Raw genomic sequence first — 23,630 nt, 5'->3', positions numbered from 1 at the left:
TTTAATACAGAGTTTCCATGTGTGCATCATGACAAATGAAAACACTGACATGCAACAAAATGTAGGTGGTGCAAGGGACATATAAATGCCACCTTGTATCCGTGATCTCAGGAGTGGATAACTAAATGTTATGTAGGTCTGCAGGCGCTCCATGTTGTGATGGTTCCAGTAGTTTGTCTCAATAAGAGAGAAGGTCAGAAAAAAAATCAAAAGCACAAATCAATGACAAATATTTATTAGACGTGACATAGAAACAAAGGAGAAACCACTGAACATATTCACAAACAAACCCTTGGATGTGAGTTACTACAAGTGAACAGCCAGCTACTTTTTATCATTGTCGTTCTTGTTGAATAAAGTGCAACGCGCTTCAGTGTGCGCTCGATTAGCAGTAACAAGGAAAAGGCAAGGAGACAAGGAAAAAGAAAAGTGTAGAACACAATGTGAAAGTGTATCATTATCAAGAACAAAAATCAGAAATCAAAATTATAGTACACACCAGCAGGTCCATTTATGATGGTTTCTTTTCTCCACAGAGTAAAAAACATCCTCAGTTCCACTGTAAACTCATCTCCATGACATGATATTCTTCCTGATATCAAATCCCAAAAGAGAACTGTGCAGTTTTTCATGCCGACAGTCTCCATTTTACCCAATGTTGTGATTAGAAGGTGTCAGCATATAATGGTGGGGGAGGAAAGAGCTCCAGCTCTGTGAAGTCAACCTCCTGTTCACTGTCACACAAAACACAAAGGGACATCATCATAGCTCGTGGGCAGAAATTTAAAGAACCTGAAGTACTGCCTGTGCTTCTTTGGCAAAATCAACAAATACTCTGTGGTTATAAATAGATCAAATGGAGCCAAGCTTTACTTGATGATTAGAAAGAAACTGTCAACACTTACGGATATGGGGGCTCCTCGACAGCACACAAGAAGTCTGGATGAAGACAAGCAGATAGAAAATATCACATTAACTTTGAACCGTCTCTGCAACCCGTCCTGCACCATGTCCCCAGGTTACAGGAATCAGATAAATATACTCCACTACGCATTTTCCATTACAGGCAAGACGCCAGTGTTGAGACTGTTGTGTCTTTAAAGATATTTGTAAGTACCCTCCCTCTTAGCTTCACCATTATCAGTGAGAGTGACAGAAGTGGTGACAACACTGAAGTCATGGAAAAAATGTGATGTTAAACTTACTTGGTGGCTCGGCACTAAGATAGAATGGATAAGAACGGAGAGATTCATTTGAGAAACATTCTTCTTTAGCATTAACAGATTCTGAATACGACTTTCAATGAAGTATTGGATAAGAGAGTACTGTACTTTGTAGGGGTTGCTCCATTATCCCCACTATCAGGGATACCACCAAGTTCATCTTTGCTCTGTTGAAAGAAGATGGCTAGTTTCTGCAGGGCCTCATGTCTGGTCCTGTAGGGTTGAAACAAGAAAACTCAACAAACTCATCAATGGCCTACAAGGGGCAAAAAGCACCTGTAGAATATATTAAAATCCAACAGGGGGCAGCCATGGCCTAGAAGCTAGAAGTCGGACAGGCGGCTTGTGACCGGAGGGTCACCGGTTCAATTCCCCATAGACTGGCAGGAAAAATTTGTGTGTGGTGAAGTGATAAATAACCCCTCCCCCCCCCTCATATTAACCAGCTGATATTCCCTTGAGCAAGGCACTTAACCCCCTATTTGCTCGCCAGGCACCTGACAATGAGATATAACAGTAATATATAATAAACAATAAACAAGAGAAGTAATCATTCAAGTCATTTTTCAAGCAAAATAAAAACGCAATGCTAACTGAAATTTAGAAGATTTATATACATATGGCAAGCGGCAGAAACAGGGTTTGACACACTTGAGACTTACTGCGTGTGTAGGTCCTCCATGTTGGCATCACTCACATTGTGCTGGGCACTGACATGACCACTTGCTGTCAAAACCGAAGGGCAGAGGTGGGGGTGTGGAGTGATGTGGGGTGGGGTAGAGGAGTTATGTAAGGACAGTAAGACAGGAGAAGGAAGCAGTAAGGAATCAGCATGGTAAGAGTGCACATCAAAGGGCATGCTACAGTCTGCAATACATCAGTGCATACCATAAAAAAACCACTAATCCAGAGGTCTGAGAGGGGGAAAAAAGAATCTTCTGTTCTCATGTTTTCACTTCAAAAGGACTGGATGTAAAATGTACTCACACATCTCGGGAACTGATGCAGTCTGCTGTGGGAAGCTACTATACGGAAGGAAGCGACAGAAAATAATTATATACACACTGTGCACCACATAAATTCAATGACATCTTTCAATGACTTCAATGTACTCTCATGTGGTCAAGCCACAGAAAAAGACTACAAACTTGACAGTCTTACTGGCTTTCATTGGAGGGTGAGAGAGTCTCATCTTCACATGCCCACTCCTCGCTGTCATCTGTGACTGCAGAAAAACAAATTAGCTTGATTAAGCACAGGGCAAGTGCTGATGACAGATGGCTCGCAGGATAGAAACTAAAACCCTGAGCTTACAGGAATTCCTTCACAATCATAAAATAACACACGGCTGTCAAGCAGCCGACAACTAGTTAAGTTATTCCTGCCAGGCTTTGCGTTGTGTGAGTCTGTGGGCTGCTTGCAGATCTCTGTGCACTGTTCTCTGTCAGTCAACAAGTCCATACATTACATCAACCGTTTGACTTTGCGTGTCTCTGTTGGGCTGCAGTGCTTTTGTGGAGACGATGAAGTAGATAATGCATGCGATGGTTAGAGGAGACAATACAACCAAACAATAATAAGTTAAGCTGAACTCAATATCTTTGTGCAGAGGCTACTGATACTTACAACTGCTTGTTAGTACAGGGTGGCTAGAGGATCTGCAAAACAAAAAAAGTTAGGAATCACTGAGCATGACACACACTGATGCACTGGGAATAAAGGGCTGCCCACAAGTTTTTTGTTTGTTTTTTTATTAAGAAGTAAAAGAGTTATCAGTGAGCTACCCAGTACCTGCTCCCAATGCTGATGGTATCTCCCTCCAGGTTGCCTCCTCGTCCAGCTGCTTGGGCCTTCTTGCCAAGTTCCAGCATCTCCTTGATATTTAGTTCCACATTCATGACTGAAATATAACCATCTGCAATACCCAGGGCAAGGAAGTTACTGAAGTCACTGAAAAACTAATAATATTGGGCTGTAAAGGTGAAAAACACAAATTCCCAGCACTTTCATGTGATCCGTTGTTGTTTTGTAGCCTGCTTGTGGCTCAACATTCATGTTAGCACATGCTAAGGTTCTTTTAGTCTTGGTCAAATCTTGTTACACAAGCTGACACCAGCAATCAACGCACCATGCGACCAAATCAAAACTCAAATGAAAATTGAAACTGAAAATTTACTCTTGGACTGATAAACATGACAATACGTCTAAACCCACACTTGTGGTTGGCGTCTCGGGCCAACCATTTGCCTTTGGGGCAGCTGGTGGTGCGGATGATGCTGACTGTGTCCCCGCTCTTCACAGGCAGGTCATTTTTGCGAACCTTGCTGGCCACCATCACCCGGGCATGGTACATGGGCTCCTCTTCACCAGTCACCTAGAGAGCCAAATCTCAGCAATGAGAATGGCGTCATGCACAATGTCAAGACGAGAAATTACTGCAGAGTACAGTGTTGAACAATTTCGAACAACTTTTTAGTGACACTGAAGTCAATCAGTGGCTAAACATGATGAATAAAAGTTCATAATTACAGGAATTTAAATGCAGACAGAAAAACAGCTCCAATAAAGGGAAGGTATTTTGAACCTCTAAGTAATTTGATCACCCAACTTACTTTAAACTTCTTTTTCATTTCATTTTCCTTCTTCTCCCTTTCTTTTTGCTCCTTTTTCTCCTTCTCCAGGCGCTGCTTCTCCCTCTTCTTCTGTTCTTTATGGTCTGAAGCGTTAGGGCTTTGGCATTCTTTACTGAAAACAAATCAGACTGTTCAGTAGCAAAAATTAACTTATTTTTCATAAAGACTAGATGTACCACCTAAAATATACATGGGACCATATGTTGCACAACATTTTACCAAAACACCCGTAAGAGAAGAGAAAAGTGTAACATACCTGAGGACATGATTATGGGCCAAATGAACATGTTCTCCTGATACAACGCCCCTGCAGTTTGATTACCACAGTAAAAAGGGAAGAAACAAAAAATATCAATGGCTACTTTCCACCTGGAAACAAACAATGTCAATGACAAAACAAAGAACACATGACATACCATGGATTCCGTGGTCGTATGTTAAGACACGCCTCCTCCTTCTTGAAATAAACACAGATGATTTTTAATTCACCGCAGATGATTGTCAGACAGAGTGAAGCTCTTTATTTCTTCATTTCTTCAGTGTGTCACTGGCCAAAAACATAACTGTGCTCTTATTACTAATTAGATGATTATATAGTCAATTAGATTAAAAAGATTACTTACCAGAGGGTGGTGGTCAGCATATGGATCTGTTAAAAATCATTAACAAGGGAATTAATAAGGAAAGATAAATGTTTGCAAAAGGTCTATGTTAAAAAACAAACAAACACTCTATTAACATTCTTACTCTTCAGTCCACCTTTACGTTTACGTGAGTTCTGGCCCAACATGACTTTGTTGATGTTCTCGACATCCTCATACACATTATCGCATGCCTCATAATAACTGCCCTGCTGATGTACACTAGAATGGAAGGGAACAAATGTACAATCATGAAATGTCATAACATAATGAAAAGTGAAAAAGTGGATCAAATGGCGACTGTGGGTACTATAGATCTCACCTTGGATGTGGCTGAGTCTCATTCTCCAGTGCTGCAAGGTTACCATTGTCTGCTTCCTGTGCAGCAGACTCAGCAGCTCCTAGATCAGTCTCATCAGCTTGAGAGTTAGACACAAGATCTATGCTCACCTCCTCACTCTGAGACCACAGCTCTGGTACAGCAGGCTCTGGGAACTCTGAAAGGTTTATTGGTTCAGGGAAGCAGGCCGGATCAAGAGGTATTACGTTTTGACTGCCAAGGTTCAGATCTTGGATGGTAGTGCTCATGAGGGGTTCACATGCTGCCCAGTCAGGTAGTGGATCCTCAAAATCCATGAGCCCACTGTCGCCTGGTACAGGAAGGTCAATGCTGACTAAGTCTAATGCCTCCAGGTCAAGTGCACCAATGTCAACAGCTTCACCTTCTGCTGTTTCCATCTCCAAATTCTCAAATTCTGGAACCTCTGGAGCATCTAGTACAGATGATGGATGCTCAGACTCTGGCTCTTCACTTGGTGCTTGGCTAAGACCAGGTGAAATCGCTATAATAAGAGACCAAATCGGGAGTTGAACAGATGCTCAACCTTACCACAAGTAAAATAATGTAAACTGCAGTACAGATAATACACAGTGAGACATAAAGAGAGTAAAAAAAACAAAAAAACAAAGCTACACAAAAAGAAAACTGCAGCAAAATACTAAAGCATGTTAACATACCGTTTACTGTGGACAGGTGGTAACAGCTGAGATCCACTAATGGAGGTCTGGAGGGCTTTGGTGGCAATGGCCCCAGCAATCTCAAATCAGGTAGAGGCTTCTTTGGAGGAGCACAGGGTGGATGAGCTTCACCAGTCCTGACAGAGGGAAGTTGCGTTTTGTCCTTTCCAAACTGCTTATCCAACACAGACTCTGGCCATTGTAAAGTACAACATCACAGATCCATTAGAAATTTTACATGATTAAACACTTTAAGTTGGATGTGGATGAAAACTTTGTCACTGAATATAACTTACTGCGTGCAGAGTTGTTAGCTTTGAAGAAAGGCCGGGCTGAAATACAAGCCAGGCGTGGAAGGCACACTGGTAGAGGTATGGGTGGCTCAGGCTCAACACTTTCGATGTTCTTTGGTGGCAGAGGGAACGCCTTGTCCCTCAAGACGTAGTCGGGGGAGCGCAAACTCTTAGGTTTGGTAGAAATCAACATCTGCTTGCGTGAAAACTTCTTCTTGGCCTTCTCCAAGGTGCTAATAATTTTGTTGTCAGAGTCAACAATTGTCTCTCCAGAAGGAGGGGTGACTGGGATATCTGGGCTGGAGAGGGGTAACTCAGCTGTCGACTGGTCACTTTGGACAGAAATCCCATCCTCTGTAGGTTGTTTTTCAAAAGAAAACTCGCCAGGAGCACTGGAAGGTCTGGTTGTCAAATCAGCATACGTCGGCTCATCTCCATTGTCTACACAGACTTTTGATGCTTTTGCTGACTTGAAAGGAAGCAGCAAACATTTCTTCTTGATTTTAGTTTGTGACACAACTTCTTTCCCTGGCTCTGGTTCTAGGTTGTGCTCATTTTTGGCTGTCAGTTCTATCTTCTGCTCTTTTACAGGCAGGACAGGAAGCACCAGAGGCATGTGTCGGTCTTTGAGGGACTGCCTTGTTGTGCCGTCTCCATTAGTAAGCCGGGATGAAGGGGAGGTCTGCTGAGGCTGCGGTGGAAAAGAAATTGGTCGCTTGCCTCCAGATGCCCGCAGCCCATCTCTGAAGATGACCTGAGGAACCACCACTGTCTTGTTTTCCACAACAAAATTAACACTGCTAACCACGGAGGTGCAGTGACCTGCAGGAGGAGGTAGGTGTTTGGGTTTCTCTGCAACAGCTGGCCGACTAGTTTTGGATTGAGCCAGGAGAGTTTCTTCCTGAAATTTGGCTCTCAGAGCTTTGAAATTGATCGGTCCCTCCACGACAAAAAAATAAATCATGCGTCATCAATCACTGAATCAATAGCTATTACTTTCACAGACAATTTACACAAAATGGTTAATTTACAGAGCCAAAAGCCAATGCTGACACAACATAATTTAAGGGTTGCTTTACAAAAATTACTTTCTCAACCTTATCTCCCTCACTCACTAGCTATGCAGATAGTTTTGGTTTTGAAATATATGTCTCTAAGATTTCTGCTTTAACATTAATACTATAGAAGTCAATGGAGATTGTCTTTGAACAGATTTTTACAGAAACAAGAAACTGTTTTTTAAATTAACTTCAATTTAGATAATCAATTAGTAGTTTGATGAAAAAGCATCCTCCGCTTCCAGTTTATCAAACGTGAATGCTAGTTTCCTAGTGTTCTGTGATTGTAAACTGAATGTTTGTTGTTTGAACCAAACAACTAACTGATTAACCAAGACTAGTCTTTAGAATTACCATACAAGTTAGTTATAAATGAACGTCAGATAAACTTACTGCACTAAAAGCACAGAGTATCAAACATGAGGTAACAGCTAGCACACAGCGTTGTAGGATGGCCACCGAAATATGGCTATCCTCTAGGAGTCCTCAAGCTAAAATTATTCCGAAAATAATCTTTAAAAGTTACCTCTTCCATCGTAGCTCTGTTTGTTCATCACTGTTCAGGTTTGAACAGTTGGAAAAATGAAACTAAACTGAAATGTGGAGACCGTCGGCTACTCTGATACATTTAGCGAGACGAACTCCAACATACTGTTTACGGTGAAACGCTGAACGATTTGAAATCGCCGCCGCGAGACGCACCTGCGTGCTGCGCGTGACCTGATAACGTGCACGTTCATGCTGTTTGAACGTCACTTGGATCAGTATTACAGTATTAATGTTATAATGATATCAGCAATGACAACAACAATAATAACAATGATAAATGGACCATCTCACTGCAGATGGTGTCAGAAGGAAAATGTTTGTGTTTCAGTTGAAATTAGAGTAAAGTGTGTGTTGGAACAACAGGTTCTAGCTGTGTTAAGAGGGGGGTGAAGATTAGAAATTGGGGTTATAGATCATTTAAAAACTTTCCCAACTGTTGTAAGAGCATGTGTTTACTCTTGATCAATCATTCACTGTGGTTGGTCAAGACTGCAATGATACAACTGACCCACAGGATCACAACAGCTGCTTTGTGATGTTACATTTTTCTTTTAACTACTAGCTGCTCATTTTCAGTATGGAGATATTTATTAATTTGCCTCTGACTTTATGCACACTTTATTTGTTAATGAGTTGTAGCTCAATCGTGAAGGCGTCAAAGAGGCCATGGACAACTGCTGATAATGGGTGAAGTACTCCTTGCTTATTACATTCATTTAATATAATCTTGATAACTTTGATTTTACATATTTCCTGCACCATGGGTAATAGAACAACTACTGACATGATTATAGATCTTTCTGGCGGGGCAGTGGAGCTGGGACAAGGAGGACCAGAGCTGTAAATAGACCGATACCCATCAACTGTATGCTGGGGAGGTGGTCAACTTGGACCGCCTGCAACTCCTGCACAGACAAAAAGGTGATGGTGTTTTTCTCGATAACTTGCATGAATCAGTCATTTACAGAAAATTCTGATTTCAAATTTTATTATGAGTGGCTTGTGCAATAGCTGCTAACAGTAGAAGAAGAAGAACAAGAAGAACAATTACTTTGTTGAAAAACTAGTGCTCTTTCCAACAAAAAAAAAAAATTTGAAACTGGACAGTTTTTTTCCAGGTAGCTCAGATCAATTCATTATGGAGCGATTGATCAACAGGTTCACAGGGAACGATAATTAGTAATCAGCACTCTTGCCCCCATATCATCAATAAAAGTGGACTTTGCTTTTACAGTGTTCCTGACATTTTAGGCTATTTTCAAAATAGACAACTCATTTACAGTTTTGTAGACTCCCCACATGAAATGTTATATAACTATCTGTATGAAATATAAAAATGCATTGAATTTAAATGGTTTTAGCTACACCACTGTGGACAAAATGCTATGCAATGTAATTGTTTTTGTAAGGGTCTTAACAATGGCACAGGGAACGGATTGTTAACTCATTTATAACTCTGGCTTAGTTCCGTTTCCGATCCCTGGAGAAGCCCTCACAGTTTGGTGGCACAGAGTGCATCGAGACACTGTGGGAGAAGCTGGCGTGTCCAGCAGCAACCACACAGTGTCTGGTGCCTGATTACTGTGGAGAGAGCTTCACCTGCAAAGAAACTGGCAAGTCTCATTAACGACCACTCTGACAGCACATTCTCTGTCTGCGTGTGTGACGCACAGTACATGTAAATTTGAGCGAGTGAGACTGTCTCACTGTCTGTCCAGGGCGCTGCATCAGCCAGTCCCTTCGCTGTAATGGAGAGTCAGATTGTTATGATTTTTCCGATGAAGACGACTGTGAAAACGTCAACCGGAGAGACGACAAGTGTTCAACACTGATACCAATACCTGGTGCTGAACGTGGCACTCAAGGGTGAATACTGTGCAGATATTATTGGTGTTATCGTTATTATTCTCTTTATTTAAATCATATTATCACATAAAAGCAGGTTTTAATATACCTCATCTATACATCTGAATCAGTATTCTTTGGCTAGCAAATTGCAATGAAACACTGAATATGTACACATAATTTCACTGGTCAGCCCTTCAAATAATTATTTTTCTTTATACATGTCTAATAATCTCATATTTTACTTAATAACACTTTATTCCACTTTGCTTAGCTACAACATCTTGACTGCAGACTTTGTGGATCATGTACTTGACGCGCAATACTTTGGAGGAAAGTGTGAATACGTCTACAATGGTGACTGGAGGAAATTCACCTATGATTCATTATGTGAGAACCTGCACTACAATGATGATGAGAAGAACTACAGGAAGCCTTACAACTACCATGCCTACCATTTTGTGGTATTGTAATAATGATATTGTAATTTTGCTTTTTGTGAAACTTGATGAATAAGTTGTTTGAACATGACATTTGGACAAAAAAATGTCACCTGTTACAGGCTGAAGCTACATCACAGGGCTCCACGGAATATTATGAGGATATGGCGAACATGCTGAAAGCAAGAAAAGAAATGAGTTCTTCTAATGCTGGCGTATCCATTGGGATTTATTATGTGGAAGCAGGACTGAGTGGAAGTGAGGAATCTGAGTTTGTCCGGAACATAACACAGTATAACAGCCAGGTATGACCTATTGAATCATAGGTAAGTATGGTTTACATGATAACAAGTGCAATTAGTTTTGTCTATTGTTTCAAATGGATCGTTAAGTATCTGAGGTCAGGGTATATGCTTGTTTTCTTTAAATGAAAGGACTGATACCACTTTAATGTCTGTCTGTTAAATATAAACCTATAAACAGCAGCCAGTTAGCTTAGCTTAGCATTAACACTGAAAAGGAGAAAACCATTAGTCTGACTGTTTTACTAATGTTAAAACATCTGCCTAATAGCAGACTGAGCAAACTAGATACAAGGAACTGATACAAAATGGTGGACTTTGTTACCTTTGGAAAGAGCCATGCAAGCTTTTTCATTGTTTTCCGTCTGTGCTGTGGTATCTATTTTCTCATTTATCTCAAGAAGCAAGAAAGCAAATACCCAAATCACTTAACTCTCTAAAAGCATTCTTTTTTGTTTTCAGGATCTAGGGTTTGTTAGGCTTTGGTCCAAAGTGCAAACGGCTCACTTCAAAATGAGGACTAATAAGTTGATGCTTCATGAAGATTTCTACATTTCACTCATGGACCTCCCCGAGCTGTATGACTTTGGGATGTACTCCCGCTTCTTCAACACATTTGGCACCCATTATGTCACAGAGGGAACTATGGGAGGAACCCTTGAATATGTTGTGGTTGTCAACAAAACATCTATGGCAAAATCAAGTAGGCTGATGTGACCTTTCCACTTTGTTGATCAATAATAGAAAATTAAAATAGTAAATGTTATGCAAAGTGATCCATGTATTGTCTTCCCTAATTCTTGCAGAGCTTGAGGGTGAACAAGCTGGTGGATGCATTGGTGCCTCTATTGGAATAAACTATCCCATCAGTAGTGCTGCAACATTAGGTCTCAAAGTGGGAGTGAATCCCTGTGACAAAGAAGGAAAATTTGAACAAGGTCAGACCTTAAAATTCTCTTCATTATAATTCTACCTGTGGTTCTAGTAAATCTGATTAGTTTGACTTTGAGTTTATTAGCTTTATTTGTAACTAAAATAGACTTATGTATGATTTCTATTCAACTGACAAATTATTGAATATAGTTATAGTAATGTGTCTTTTTTATTTTCTTTTGAAATGTAGGCAGTGACTCCAGCTCAGCTGTGATTGAGGACATTTTTACTCTAGTGAAGGGGGGGATTGTAGACAGAAGCAGTGGCGTGTTGGTTATTAGGAACCCTGAAACCTACCGGAAGTGGGGAGCGAGCCTCAAATACAACCCAACACTCATCGAATATGAGGTAACTTACTGAAAGAAACTGTATTTTTTTTTTTTTTCAAGTTGACGTAACATGCTGTTAACCACATAAAATAAATACAACCCATTGCCTTTGCTGGTGTGGTCTGATTCTCCTCTTCCTGACTCTGTCCTTCCTCCCACATGAACCAGACCATGCCAATTTATGAGCTTGTGCGCCTCAGCACAGCTGCTGACCATGTAGGGGCCAGACTGGACAACTTACGGAGGGCTTGGGATGAGTATCTGCAGCACTTTGACTCCTGTCGCTGTGCTCCCTGCAGGCACAATGGGATCCCCGCCCTCACAGGTACTTCCTGTAAATGCGTCTGTAAGTCGGGCTACCGGGGAGAGGCCTGCGAAGAGACTCTCAGAAGAGGTGAGACTTCTGACATAAGTAGAAACAGTGGTGCTAGCACATTCAAATAATTTCCTTAAATAAATAAATATTTTGACACTGGGATTTTTGCTTCAGTACTATTCTAATATCTGTAGTATTAAGATGGAGACAGGAGATGGTTAGCTAATTTATTTGATATCTTGTCAGGCATTCATCACGAAGTTGCTATGAAAGAAGAAGAAATAGATCAGAACATAAAAAACACATCTTGTTAAATATATTTAACAGTATTTAAAAAATAATTTTTAATGGACTAAACAAACTAAACTTAAGGTGTTAGGCTAGTTGTCTCACGCTGCTACAGGTCTTTATGCTAAGCTAAGCTAATTGGTTGCTGGCTGTAGCTTCATACTGTGCAGAGAGTTTAATTAAATTTCTCAACTAACTTAAAGCAAACAAGCATATTATCCAAATTGTCAAGCTATTCCTTTAAACCAAAACACCAGTTTTATACAATTCCATTCAAATTCCTGAATTAAAGATATCACTTTTCAGTTCAAATTTGTTTGTTCAGTTGTTAATGTGAATTTTTGTGTTCTTTACTGAGTGGTCTGTTGCTTGTTTCACTTGCTCCTTGGGTCAGAGGATGTGATGGAGTAATGACAGTATGCAGACATATCCTGTTTCCAAATCTACCTTTTTGTTAAAATCAGCTTGAACATCCTTAATTTTATTCCACAGATACCAAGACAGATGGGGCTTGGTCTTGCTGGGGGACCTGGTCATCCTGTGCATCAGGGAGCAAGACTCGGACAAGAAGCTGTAATAATCCTGCACCTCATGGTGGCGGAGCGGCCTGCCTGGGCTCATCTTCTCAGACTCAGCGCTGTTAGAGGAATGTTTCCTTCAGAAGTGCTAATTCAAAGTAATCTATTAAGCATTTTTTCCATTGATAAAAACTTTCACAATCCTTTTGTAAATGTCAGAACTCTCAGAAATAAAATCTGTGTTCCCTATCAGGACACAATGTATGACAAACTGTACTTCAAGCAAGGAATAAATGTGTTATTCAGGCTCTGCTACATGTGTTTTTTTATGAAACTGTCAATTTTGGATGTGTGTAACTTTTCCTTAGACTATCTTAATTATGATGGTGAGATTTGAATAACAGAAGTTGAATCCATGTCAGTGGCAAAGGCAGTTTTAGTCAAATGTTACAATGCTACATATAAAGAAATGACACACATTTTAACATCCATCCATCCATCCATCCATTTTCTATACCGCTTATCCATCAGGGTCGTGGGGGGGCTGGAGCCTATCCCAGCTGACTACGGGTGAGAGGCGGGGTACACCCTGGACTGGTCACATTTGAACATTCTTTATAAAATATTCATCATTTGTGTGAGTGCATTTTCATTCAAATTATGTCATACTAGGCAGTGCAAAGAGAAATATATCACACACTACATCTCCATTTTCAAAGAAATTTTTATAAATCTTAATGTCAAAGTTGACGTTTGACAGTTTTAAAAGCATTCAGTGGATTCTTGCTGCAGTCCTCTGCATTCCAGGCCTCCATTGCTGGGTGCTGGGTTGTTACACTGTCGACTCCTCGTCATCGTTCCTCCACTGCAGGATGACCAGGCACCCCAGCAGCTCCAGCTACCTTCAATGGCTATATCTGTCAGAAGGGGCCGTATTATATTTTTATATTGTTATGCCAATATCTCGGGGGAGTTTAAAGCAAAGAAAGATACACAATGTTAGGTTGTATGCAGTGTTTCGTATTTTGAATGCGGAGTGCTAACCTTTTTTCCTCTGAGTGATCTCACAGCCCCGTCCACTGTAGCCAGCAGGACACACACAGTCACACCTGGTGCCTGTAGAGGGAGATGGAGGTACTCCTTTTACCCATCTTAAGTATCACCAACATCATTACTATCACCATAAACGTCACCAGAGCCACTTTCTGCGCTATTCTTTTGTCTTTAGAAACAAAACTCTAAAAATCCCAGAGATATGCAGAGCTTCCTTGGTCGTCCATTGAAGATGATAAAAGTCACTCAGCGTTACTTTGAGTAAAACTAAAGCTTAAGCTTTGTCACAAACAATGAGTGAAAACAAAATATAGCTAAGGAAAGAATGTCAGAATTATGGTACCAATTTTCAGTAACTGATGCATATGCAAAAAAACACAACAATATAATCTGAGGTACCTTTTAAAACAGCCACTCCATTGTTGTGGCAGGGAGCACATCGACATGAACTAGCCTCTGCCAGATACTCTGACAGGGCTCTCTTCAGGTTTCTTTTAAGGGTGGCATGCTGGGAGAAGTCTCTGGAGGTCACCAGCTCATATAGTGGCTGTGTCTATTGAGAAACAAATGTTACTGGTAAACCAGAATGTTTTTACTGTTCCGATTTCCTTGAAATAAGGTTCTTAGACAGAGTCAAATCCAAAATCAGAACATGCAAAGCAGCTTAATTTGTTTCTGGTCCAGCTGGCATTTTTTGCTGTTTGTTGTCCAGCTTGCGTTGATCAGCCTAACTGTACTTGTGCCTCAGTCCTGGTACCAAGTGGTCAACTCTTTTGCAAAGGTTTTTGCATCAAGTGGTCGGGTTGAAGTCTCTATAGACAGTTATATAATAAGTGCAAACTGAAGTGGTTGGAAATATCAATGAAGTGTAAAAGAGGTGTGAATAGTGTCAATGAAACAGGAAACACAGGTAAGAAACAGCCAAAGTAAGTGAGAACAAAGGAAACAAAAAATGACATTTGGTAAAAGACTCACTGTTGTGCGAATGAAGTCAGGATTAAAATGAACGCCATCGCCCCACAGACTCATCAACTGTGGGGTGGGAAGCTTTTTAGCCAGCAAAGAAGTTATGGATTCACTAGTTCCACCCCTTACAACAGCAACGAAGTCCTCCACCATGCTGCCATGTGCCGTGTCCTCTGAAGAAACACAGAGCGGCTTCAGAATTTTAGCATCAGCTTATGTGTCTGATGTAAAACAGAGGACACTCTGCAGGACATCTGATTAAAAAGGGAACCTCACCTCCCATTTCATTCAGGAGGCCATTACAGGATCCGCCTTGAAATCCGGCTGACACATAAACGCCATATATGTTGGCCCCAACTTTGAGGCCCGACTGGGTACAGTGCTTGTAGTCTTCCAAAGAATAATCTAGAATGATACAACTCTGTCAGGTGGTGGTTACTGCCTTTCAGGTGAACATTTTAGCTCAATGCTTTTTCAGTTTACCACATCAGGTGTCGGTGTTAAGGATGGCAAGATATAGATGTTGTCACTGTATTGCCAAAGATGTGAAACCAAACTTGTTTTGATTGACTCCAGTTTGAGAGACACTAATATCTATTACCTGATTTCTCAAGGCGCTCCTTGTTCAGGATGATGGTGTGCTCAAAATCTCCTCCGAGGGCTGCTTCTGTGATGTAGTGGGTACCGTAGTCTCTGTAGATCTGTCTGTATTCTCCATAAGTATATGACTGTGGCAAGGAGCGAAGGCGCTGCAGGAACTCAGGGTGAAGCATTAAACCATCTGACTTCAACATGTACTGGGCCAACTCCAGTTCTGCTTTGGACCTTATAAAGCTGTTTGACTGAGAAGACAATCAGCAGGAGGCAGGTGTTTGATAAAGGAAATTTGCAGATATTTTAAATGTCTTATGAATTTAGTTTGTTTTGTTTTTTAGCACTCAGCAGGCTTTTCAGAGGTCAAGAGGAAAGAAAACACAAGTGATATTTCACCTTGCCAGAAGCACGGCGAAGCTTCTGAATGGACTTGGTATATTTGGCATTATGGTGGTTGAAGCCAAATTCAAATACGCCTGGAATGGCAAAGCCAAAGGAAACAGTGGTTTTGGTGGTGCGCTCCTTCATGGTGTAATCCATGTAGTCAGAGTATGAATCAAAAGACTGCAGGGTGAAATCATATGAGCCTTTTGTCTGTAAACACATGGGAAAAATTAGTGCACAATAAGCAGGACCATATTAATAAAACATGGCATAGGAGACAAAGAAATGTGATGAAACATGAAAAATATATGATGATTATTACAAGTTCAAAATAAATTCTAGCTGATGCAACACACACAAAGAAAAAATGCTATTGCTTTACAATAAGGTACCTTTTATAAAGGGTTTATAGGCTATGACTACTAGTGTTATTGATGTTAACAAATGCCTCACTATTGCATTATAAAGCAGCACAATTAATAAAAAAATTATAGGTAGTGTGTGAAGAAAATGGTCTCTTATGTCTTTCCTCTCTATTTTGTAACAATGTTGTTATCAGTGTTGATAATCCAGTCACAGATGTTTAATAAATTCTTGGTGAATAAATTTTGGTCCATTTCCACTGCAGTCATTTTCAGGAAGGTAACTAAGTGGTAATATGTTCCACTCAGGCTGACATTTCCTGCAATTTTGAAGCCTAAATATTGTTCTTATTAATGACTTATAAATGGAAATCATATGAAATTTTCAAAAGTGGTGCAGAAAAAAAACCCTTATAATCCAAAGAGTGAGTGCCAGCTGGTTTCACCTGTAGCGTGTACTGTTGCAGGTTGTAGGGCTTCCTGAAACTGACATCCTGAATGTAGTGTGGCAAGCAGCTGCCAGCATAGTATCTGTTATCAAGCACCACTCCCTCCAGTTTACTGTCCAAGATGTTGATTCTGGAAGATAAGGAACAGCAACAGCATTAACGGAAAGCAGGTTGATTTAAGGAGAGATACATGTTCACATATCTATGTCCTCGAAAATATTTGGGAATCCCACGGCGCACTAATGGGAATGTGTCTCACCCTTTGGCAAGGTTTTCGATTCCCCAGTACTCTTCAGTCTCCTGCCTGCAGGGCTTGGAACCCTTCCTACAGCCGACTTCATCTGACATGTCCCCACAGTCATCTTCACCATTACACTGCAGAGTTCTGGGAATACAGCGACCTGAAAGACAGGAAAGACATTGGATAGCAATGCTATAGCATAGCATAGCATTGGATTAGTAACGGTTCATCCTTAAACATGATAAAACTAAATATGAAATTACAGCAAACAGCAGTTCTGTGAAAATATTAAGAGTACAGGAAGTCAGTTCACTCAACCAAGAAACAGTCCAGCACAAACCCCTTTAAGACCGCAACAAAGTCACAAGTGATTTTACAGGGGGTTATGTGAAGGACTGTTTCTTGTCCAAGCACAGTGGCTTTTAGAAGCGCTGGAGGGAAACACTGTGCTAAGCTAGTCAATTGGCTATTTCATACTGTACTGACATGAGAGTGGTTTCAGTCTTTTCATGTAACTCAACAAGAGCAAATCTCCATCTTGGACGCTTCCTTTAAATACAAAGCAGTCTGAAATCTGGGATGAAGTGATGACTCACTCACATCTAACCAGAATATTAAGATTCTCCTGTTTGTGACTTGAATTTTTAAACAGCCAAATATCCAGACTTACTGCTGTGTGGTTGTATAACACAATAATGCTATATGGTTTTCCAGGATGGAGAGCAGCATGCATGGGGATGGGTGTAGGGGATACCTGTCTGGGTGCAGAGGAATCCCTCACACAATGGTACATTGTCACAGGTGTAGCGGGCTGGAACGGTACATGACTCCTCCTCCCTGCCTTGAACATTACATGGCAGCCCTCCAAACATAGACGGCTGGTTCAGTTTAGCATAGCGGTACTGGGTGTTTAAGGGAGACATACACGTAAATGGTCAGAGAAAAGATGAGGAAGATTTGCCACTACCCGACAAAGGTGGTCCAAGAGCTCTGAACATGCCCCAGGGAACTAACAGCCGTAATTCCATTAGAGCGCTGTTTTCACTTTGTCATGTCAAGGTTATTAATCCCCTCCTTGTAAAGTGGCTGAAATAGTGCACTGTAGATCACTGGCAGCAGTGGACCACTCTACTCCACTATGGTCAAAATGTTGCCTCTTATCTCATAGTGTGTATCTTATGTATGTATATATATATATATATATATATATCCATTTACTTTACTATTGAGAAAAATTTGATAACATCTGAAGTTTTGCACCCTAAAGTTACTGACAACAGAGCGTAGCCCATTCTCCAAAAATATTGAGCTCATTTCCAGACGTGACAAAATACACCTTTCTACATTATAGGGGAAACAATGAAAACTTGCATCAGTACAGTCATATTGTACATGTACAGAATGATAATAATCAGATACATCTGACCGTTACTTACTCAATACTCTCATGCTAATGTAGCTTGCTGCCACACCTTCCTCCACCAGCCAAACCCACTCCTTATGTGCTGTTTTTAGATTTAGTGCTCCTATATGTGTTAGGGGCAAAGCTTAATCTTTCAAGCCATATTTAACAGTATCACAGTCTGCTATAAATGGCCAGTCATACATGTCCTTGATTACACTTTCTTAAACATGTTCAATGGCAGCACAAAATATCAGCTATGGGTGATTTTCTTCCCTCTTTATGAAAGATTATGAGACTGGAGTGTCCTGGTAATGAAACAAACACACACTGTTGGTGCAACGTCCCCCAGCCCCAGTATCACCAATCTGGTATCCTCATACTTACTCTTTTCTTCTGACATGTGTCACAGCGTGACCATGCACTCCACTCTGATAAAACACAGTCCACTGGTTGAAGTACCACCTGCTCGCCCACTGACCGAGCTTCACGAACAAGAGGCTCTTCACTGCTCGCTGTTGTGGTGCCCAATTTACTGTGACATGTAGGTGAAAGACATATCAAATCAAAGGGGCATTAAAAGTTTCATCTCTTTGGAGGGACTGCTAGTGTCTTGGAAATGTCTTGCTATAGCATTTGCTAATCACTGGACTACTGATGGACCTTAATCAGAGAAAAGACAGATGATTTAGGTGGTTCACAATAAAACAAATTACTTTTAATGTCACATGTAAATGCTCTGATAACTACGTCTGAACAACTAATGAAGCCATTAGTTACCGTAAGTGGAAATTAAGCTCAGACAGAAAATCAAAAAAGACTGTCTATCACTGAACAAATAAATCTCCTACCTTAGCAGCACCAAGCTCAGAAAAACAGGGATTAGACAGCACTGCAGCCTGAGTGCACTCATCCGTACCACAGAAGCGAGCATGGTTGTGTGTTATGAGTGACTGTGAGAGTAGACGACACTGTTCAGCTTTCTATGTAAACACTTGCTGATCAATACTGGCCTGGATGTGAACTCACTGCTGTCCTTAGACTCAGGAGAGAAGCTGAATACACAATAATGCGGGCCACAGAAAGAATGCATTGTGGTCTTAGGTGTTGTGTCAGGTATGAAACAGACCTCAGGTTTATAATAAAGCTGTTTAGAATCTGCAGTCTAGTTTTATAGGAAAGCAGCAGGATCCAGTTATCATGAACTTTATTATGTGTAATTTGTAGCAAAGTGATACATCTAAAATGGCTTAATAAACATGCTTTAGATAACATATGACTGGTGAAAAATGAAAGCTTTGTAATGAAGTAAATTCCAGTAATACACTTCTGTAGTCAAATCATTTGAGTCATGTTTGTCTACTTGCGACCTTTAAACTTAACAACTGATTTTGGATTGTACAGAATGACACAATCCCATGAGCCAGCAGGAGTTTGTGCAAGTTTTAGGTCATGCAAATAATTTTTCTATTATATGCTGTTTTATTTCATATTTTGCCCTCAACTACAACTGCCCTCAACTACTACTACTACAGTGGAAAATATTGTACTTTTTACTCTGGTGCCTGTATTTGCAGGCTGGACTAACTTGAACATAAACATGCAAAACAAGAAGCTTACAAAACACAAAGCACTGACAAAGATTAAAACTTGGTGCTGCCTTATGTCTGTAAAGTAGATGTCTATGAGTTCCACCAAAAGTGATTTCCCCTTTGGTGTCATCAGAACAAATCTTTAAGGTTCAAGGAGGTTAAAATTTCCAGTATTTCACAACAAAAGCAAAAGATCAGAGAAAAGCCCAGAAAAATGAAAACAAATATGCTGAGCAAAACTTCCTCTTTTAAACCCTTTTAGTCAACTCATGCTGCTCTGGATTTAGCTTGTGACCTTTTGGAGTTGGACCAACCCCAAGGATGGGAAACACTGAAATAAACTCCAGTTAAACTCCAACTAGCTGCTTCAACAATGATGCATCAGCATAAAAATGTAATTATCTATACATATGTTATATATGAGTAGGAGGAGGCATTTTCTTGTATTATGAGTACTTTTAATTTACATACTTGGCAGAGTTTTTTTTAAAACCATGCTTTTGAACTCTTAAAGTGATTAAGTAATATATTTAGCACAAGGAAGAACAAGCGGCTACTATACTAATACTTCACACATGTAGTCACATGGCACTGATTGAGTACTTGTGAGGTATTTGTTTGAGCAGAGCAGCCTCTGTTGGCAGCATTAGTGCTCTTTAGAGTAGATCACACTACTCTGATGATAACAAGGTTAAAGAAAGAGGGGGGAAAAAAGCAAGCAGACAATTGGGAATCACATGATATTTTATTTGTGACTGAACAGTGGCATGGGTACAGTGTATGGGGAAATTATAGACGTACAAAAGTCCTTTTTTTCTCTTTTCAACACAATTCTTAATTCCATAAATAAAGTTTACAAAATATTTTGGAGTATTTCTCATTTTTCTTACACGAGCAGGGGTACAGTTACCATTTGTTATTGTAAGTCTAGCAGTTAATAGTGATATCTCTATTGTTCATATTATATAAGGTTGCCTTTCTTTTAGACCATTTTGATTCGGTGGAGCAGACTTACAATATGCCCAAGTGCTTTGTTACAACAATGACCTGTTTACTGTATACAAATGACCTGACAAGAAGAACAGTGACTGGGCAACAAAAAATAAACCTGATAAGGCGTATAAATGCACGCTACTGTCTCTGAGCTTGTGTGTTAATAAGCCATGTCACATCAGAATGGGTTTAGTCTGCTTATTTATTAAAAAAAACAGAGATATGATCCTAAGATTGAAATTGTAAACAATGTGACTTCAGCTGAAAATGTACAATATCTAAAAACAAAGAGATGCAAGAAAATCTGCCTCCTGTCAACTAACAAAGAAAGTCTGTAACCTTTAAGAAGTACTATTTTTCTGTTTGCTAACCCCTTCATGTCTTTCAGCTGTCGAGCTCAAAGTGAGTGAGACAGATACAGCAGGCTTTGTTTTGAATGACCATGTAACACAGATTCACAGTTCATATCTCACCAACCAAACGGAAACAAAGACATTTTCGGAAATTAAAAAATGGCTGCAAAAGTGAAACAAACATCCCAGTGTCGAAAATGGAGGTGCTGGTAGGGCATTGCTTGAGAGAAACACAGGTAGTTGGCATCCAAAGAGGCAGAGAGCTATCTTGTGGCACAGAGGCTCAGGTACGGGGGACTGGGAGGATTCTTATTTACAAAATAGATGTTTGGCAAATTTTGATTTCGATATTGATGCCTCAAAATCATTAAGATATCTCTAATGACTCAGTGCCATCAACACAGAATTCACAGCTTATAAAATCAGAAAAAGAAATCCTTTTTTTAAAATTTGTCACAGATCTGGAAGGAAGCTGCAGAGAACAGTTTTGCTCACAGCTGAGTCCGCTGAATCCACATCTGGTCTGTTCATGCAAATGGATGAATCGGTGGAGCAAAACTATGAGAACATTTGGCAAAACCATCTGCTGTGTACAGTCTTCGCTGGTGGCGGTTGACAAACTGAAGGTCAACCACATACAGCAGGACGCTGCTCCTCTTGAAATATTCCAGAAAAGAACTTGCATCATCAGTGTCACCATGTCGGCACCACATATCCTCACAGATATTAAACTCATTAATCCGTTACAGGACGATGCTATCATCTCCTGTTGTAGTTTTCTCAGTCAAAGATCAAAGGTCACTTCCTGGTTGAAAGGTTATTTGATTGGATGATAAAGCCAAAGTCTAGTTGCCATGCTGAGGAGTACAGTGCAGTATGCAGCCTCTGGAGGAAAACAGATCCTGGGACAGCCAGCTTAGTACAGAACTGCCAAAATATCCTTTCAAGGTTGAAAAAACAAGTCTTTGTAATCCAGCTGTCTCTCTCTTCTTCTCTTACTCATGAGCTTCTGTCTTGGCCTTGAGAGCTTCCATCCCTAAAAGACAAACAGAGCCAACCTTGAAGCTGAAGCTGCATTTGTGCAGTTACATCTCTGACCATCAGGTGGCAACATTGTGCCTTCCGTATATTTAGTTTGGGTGATGCAGAGAGGCATATTGACAGCCACACTGAGCTAAAACCAGGACTCTTCTCCAATTGGCAGCAGACCACTCATCCGTGAGGAAAAGAAAGATGCACTGACAAATGAAAATATGAAGCTAATAAACAAAATGAGAGACAGGGGAGTAGTTTGGAGATGCAAAGAGCAGGGGAAAAAAATACACGAAATGCCACAATGTGAAGGTAGTTGATGGGTAAGAAGGGCAAATGAGATGAAATGGGGGGGGGGGGCATGAGATACCCACTCAGTGTCTGTTGTTCTCTAGCTGTCTTCCTGTGGGCAGGTCTGATCCTGCGGAGGATCAGGAGCTTCACCGGGCACAGGAGAGATCGACCGTGCAACAGCAGAGCCCTGAGCGGGGGAGAAAGAGAGAGAGAGAGAGAAGAAGAAGAAGAAGAAGCTGTAAAATTTATATTTTGCAGGAAAAACCAGCTGTCCTCCAGCATGTGAGCACTTCTCTCACATTTCCCACAAAAAACATCTGCGAAACATTTGGGGAAAACGACAAGTATGATTTTTGTGAAACATAATTTTACCTTATTATTTATGATCTAATCAACACACAATTATCTTTCATTTATCTCTTGACCTTTCATGTTTAATTGACTTGACATTTTTATGAAAAAAGGGTAAAATCAATCCCATTTGGCAGTACTAATCATGTGACATTCTACCCTTCGTGATAACACGTGATTTACTTGAGAACAGATCATCCATGTGACAGCAGCAGATCATAGCATCGTGCCAGGTAGTTAAGTTAAGTCAAATCCATGAATCTTATTGACTGGAATGTGACCCTGGGGGATGGCGCTCACCTCCTCCTTGGCGTTGCCCTCAAGGTCTACAGGGGAGTGATCTGTGGGGGGGTCACTGGCCTGGGAAGGGGGACAGTCTGAAGACGAGCTCTGCTGAGGGGCTGGAGTGGATGCTGTGAAGAGAGGGAGTAAGAAACGTCTGGCGCATGAATGCATAAAGACAAATATGCATGAAGACAGTAAGAGGACACATAGTAACATTAGTTTTGCGCCACTTTCCAAAATGTGAAGTGTTTACTGCTTAATGCTAATGTGATCTGTGAATATACTTCGGCATTAAGTTAGCAACATAGTACCGCATAACCAAGTGCATTCAAATCTGAATTATGACCTTTTTGTATGTCATCCCTTCAACTTTTGTTTTCCATTACTCCTGACATTCTGTATTATGCATAGCATCAGAATAAGGCACAACTGTCATACCTGCCTGATCTCCTTACACCTGATATTCCACTTCCTCTGGAATAACTTCCCTGTTGTACATCAGACAGCCTGAATCTGTTCAGGCCTTTAAATCCAAACTTATAAATCATTACTTTGCCTTAACCTTAGTTTATTTGCTTATTCTTCGATTACCAAAGGCCTTGTACCTGTCACCATTATCTGTCCCGGGACAGTGTCTACAAATTTGTTTGTTGTCCCAAAAGCACATGAGCATCTCTCTTTTGCTCCCTTCTTGCTTTCTCGCGCCCTCTTTTCTCCTCCTTGTCCTCTCTTTTAATTCACACTTCTCTGTGGTTGTCTCTCTCTCTCCCCAGCCATCAGATGTTTTAGGTATTTTCTAATTTGGACCTTCGTCCTCCAAGAGATTTAGCCTTGCCTTTAGTCTCTCTCTCTCTCTCTCTCTCTCTCCCCCTTGTCTGCATGTTGTCCTTGTTT

General features: G+C 40.6%; 3 protein-coding genes across 10 annotated transcripts in view; 1 reads left to right on the top strand and 2 right to left on the bottom strand.

The window, feature by feature from the left end:
• Nucleotides 1-219: 219 nt before the first annotated feature.
• Nucleotides 220-7,582, bottom strand: si:ch211-188c16.1 (uncharacterized protein LOC562677 homolog). 7 transcript variants are annotated; one of them, XM_046409459.1, is made up of 20 exons: nt 7,393-7,581; nt 5,811-6,753; nt 5,515-5,706; nt 5,220-5,339; nt 4,820-5,147; nt 4,604-4,719; nt 4,480-4,505; nt 4,273-4,313; nt 4,113-4,163; nt 3,836-3,968; nt 3,438-3,597; nt 3,015-3,138; nt 2,850-2,881; nt 2,385-2,448; nt 2,211-2,248; nt 1,886-1,949; nt 1,332-1,436; nt 1,206-1,219; nt 906-939; nt 220-734 (listed from the first exon to the last, which is right to left on the bottom strand). In XM_046409459.1, exons 1-20 carry the CDS (start codon nt 7,417-7,419, stop codon nt 665-667), a joined length of 2,682 nt encoding a protein of 893 aa, XP_046265415.1. In that variant the 5' UTR covers nt 7,420-7,581; the 3' UTR covers nt 220-664. The 7 variants fall into 7 exon arrangements, with proteins under 7 accessions (XP_046265415.1, XP_046265410.1, XP_046265411.1 ...); XM_046409454.1 differs by having other exon boundaries at nt 2,211-2,245; nt 4,820-5,339; nt 7,393-7,582; XM_046409455.1 differs by having other exon boundaries at nt 4,273-4,310; nt 4,820-5,339; nt 7,393-7,582.
• A 301-nt stretch (nt 7,583-7,883) lies between these two features.
• c8a (complement component 8, alpha polypeptide) lies at nt 7,884-12,700 on the top strand. 2 transcript variants are annotated; one of them, XM_046409462.1, is made up of 11 exons: nt 7,884-8,101; nt 8,227-8,335; nt 8,880-9,027; nt 9,133-9,280; nt 9,534-9,723; nt 9,822-10,004; nt 10,464-10,704; nt 10,808-10,939; nt 11,125-11,282; nt 11,432-11,657; nt 12,360-12,700. In XM_046409462.1, the coding sequence occupies exons 1-11, from the start codon at nt 7,992-7,994 to the stop codon at nt 12,509-12,511; spliced, it is 1,797 nt and encodes a 598-aa protein (XP_046265418.1). In that variant the 5' UTR covers nt 7,884-7,991; the 3' UTR covers nt 12,512-12,700. The 2 variants fall into 2 exon arrangements, with proteins under 2 accessions (XP_046265418.1, XP_046265416.1); XM_046409460.1 differs by having other exon boundaries at nt 8,209-8,335.
• A 391-nt stretch (nt 12,701-13,091) lies between these two features.
• The window catches only part of LOC124069432 (complement component C8 beta chain-like), a 33,335-nt gene continuing 22,796 nt past the window's right edge, over nt 13,092-23,630 (bottom strand). Inside the window, exons 12-25 of the mRNA XM_046408597.1 lie at nt 22,752-22,864; nt 22,201-22,287; nt 18,688-18,776; nt 18,224-18,371; nt 17,189-17,336; nt 16,453-16,594; nt 16,191-16,323; nt 15,395-15,592; nt 15,006-15,246; nt 14,681-14,809; nt 14,414-14,577; nt 13,838-13,991; nt 13,430-13,501; nt 13,092-13,302 (exon numbers count right to left, since the gene is read on the bottom strand). Of these exons, the coding sequence (XP_046264553.1) occupies nt 13,148-13,302; nt 13,430-13,501; nt 13,838-13,991; nt 14,414-14,577; nt 14,681-14,809; nt 15,006-15,246; nt 15,395-15,592; nt 16,191-16,323; nt 16,453-16,594; nt 17,189-17,336; nt 18,224-18,371; nt 18,688-18,776; nt 22,201-22,287; nt 22,752-22,864 (1,973 nt within the window). The 3' untranslated portion in view covers nt 13,092-13,147. The remainder of the gene's footprint in view (nt 13,303-13,429; nt 13,502-13,837; nt 13,992-14,413; nt 14,578-14,680; nt 14,810-15,005; nt 15,247-15,394; nt 15,593-16,190; nt 16,324-16,452; nt 16,595-17,188; nt 17,337-18,223; nt 18,372-18,687; nt 18,777-22,200; nt 22,288-22,751; nt 22,865-23,630) is intronic.

This window comes from Scatophagus argus, chromosome 13 (genome assembly GCF_020382885.2).
Source record: "Scatophagus argus isolate fScaArg1 chromosome 13, fScaArg1.pri, whole genome shotgun sequence".
Lineage (NCBI taxonomy): Eukaryota > Metazoa > Chordata > Actinopteri > Scatophagidae > Scatophagus > Scatophagus argus.
The sequence above is the reverse complement of the archived record's forward strand: the minus strand, read 5'-3'. Positions and strand labels throughout refer to the sequence as shown.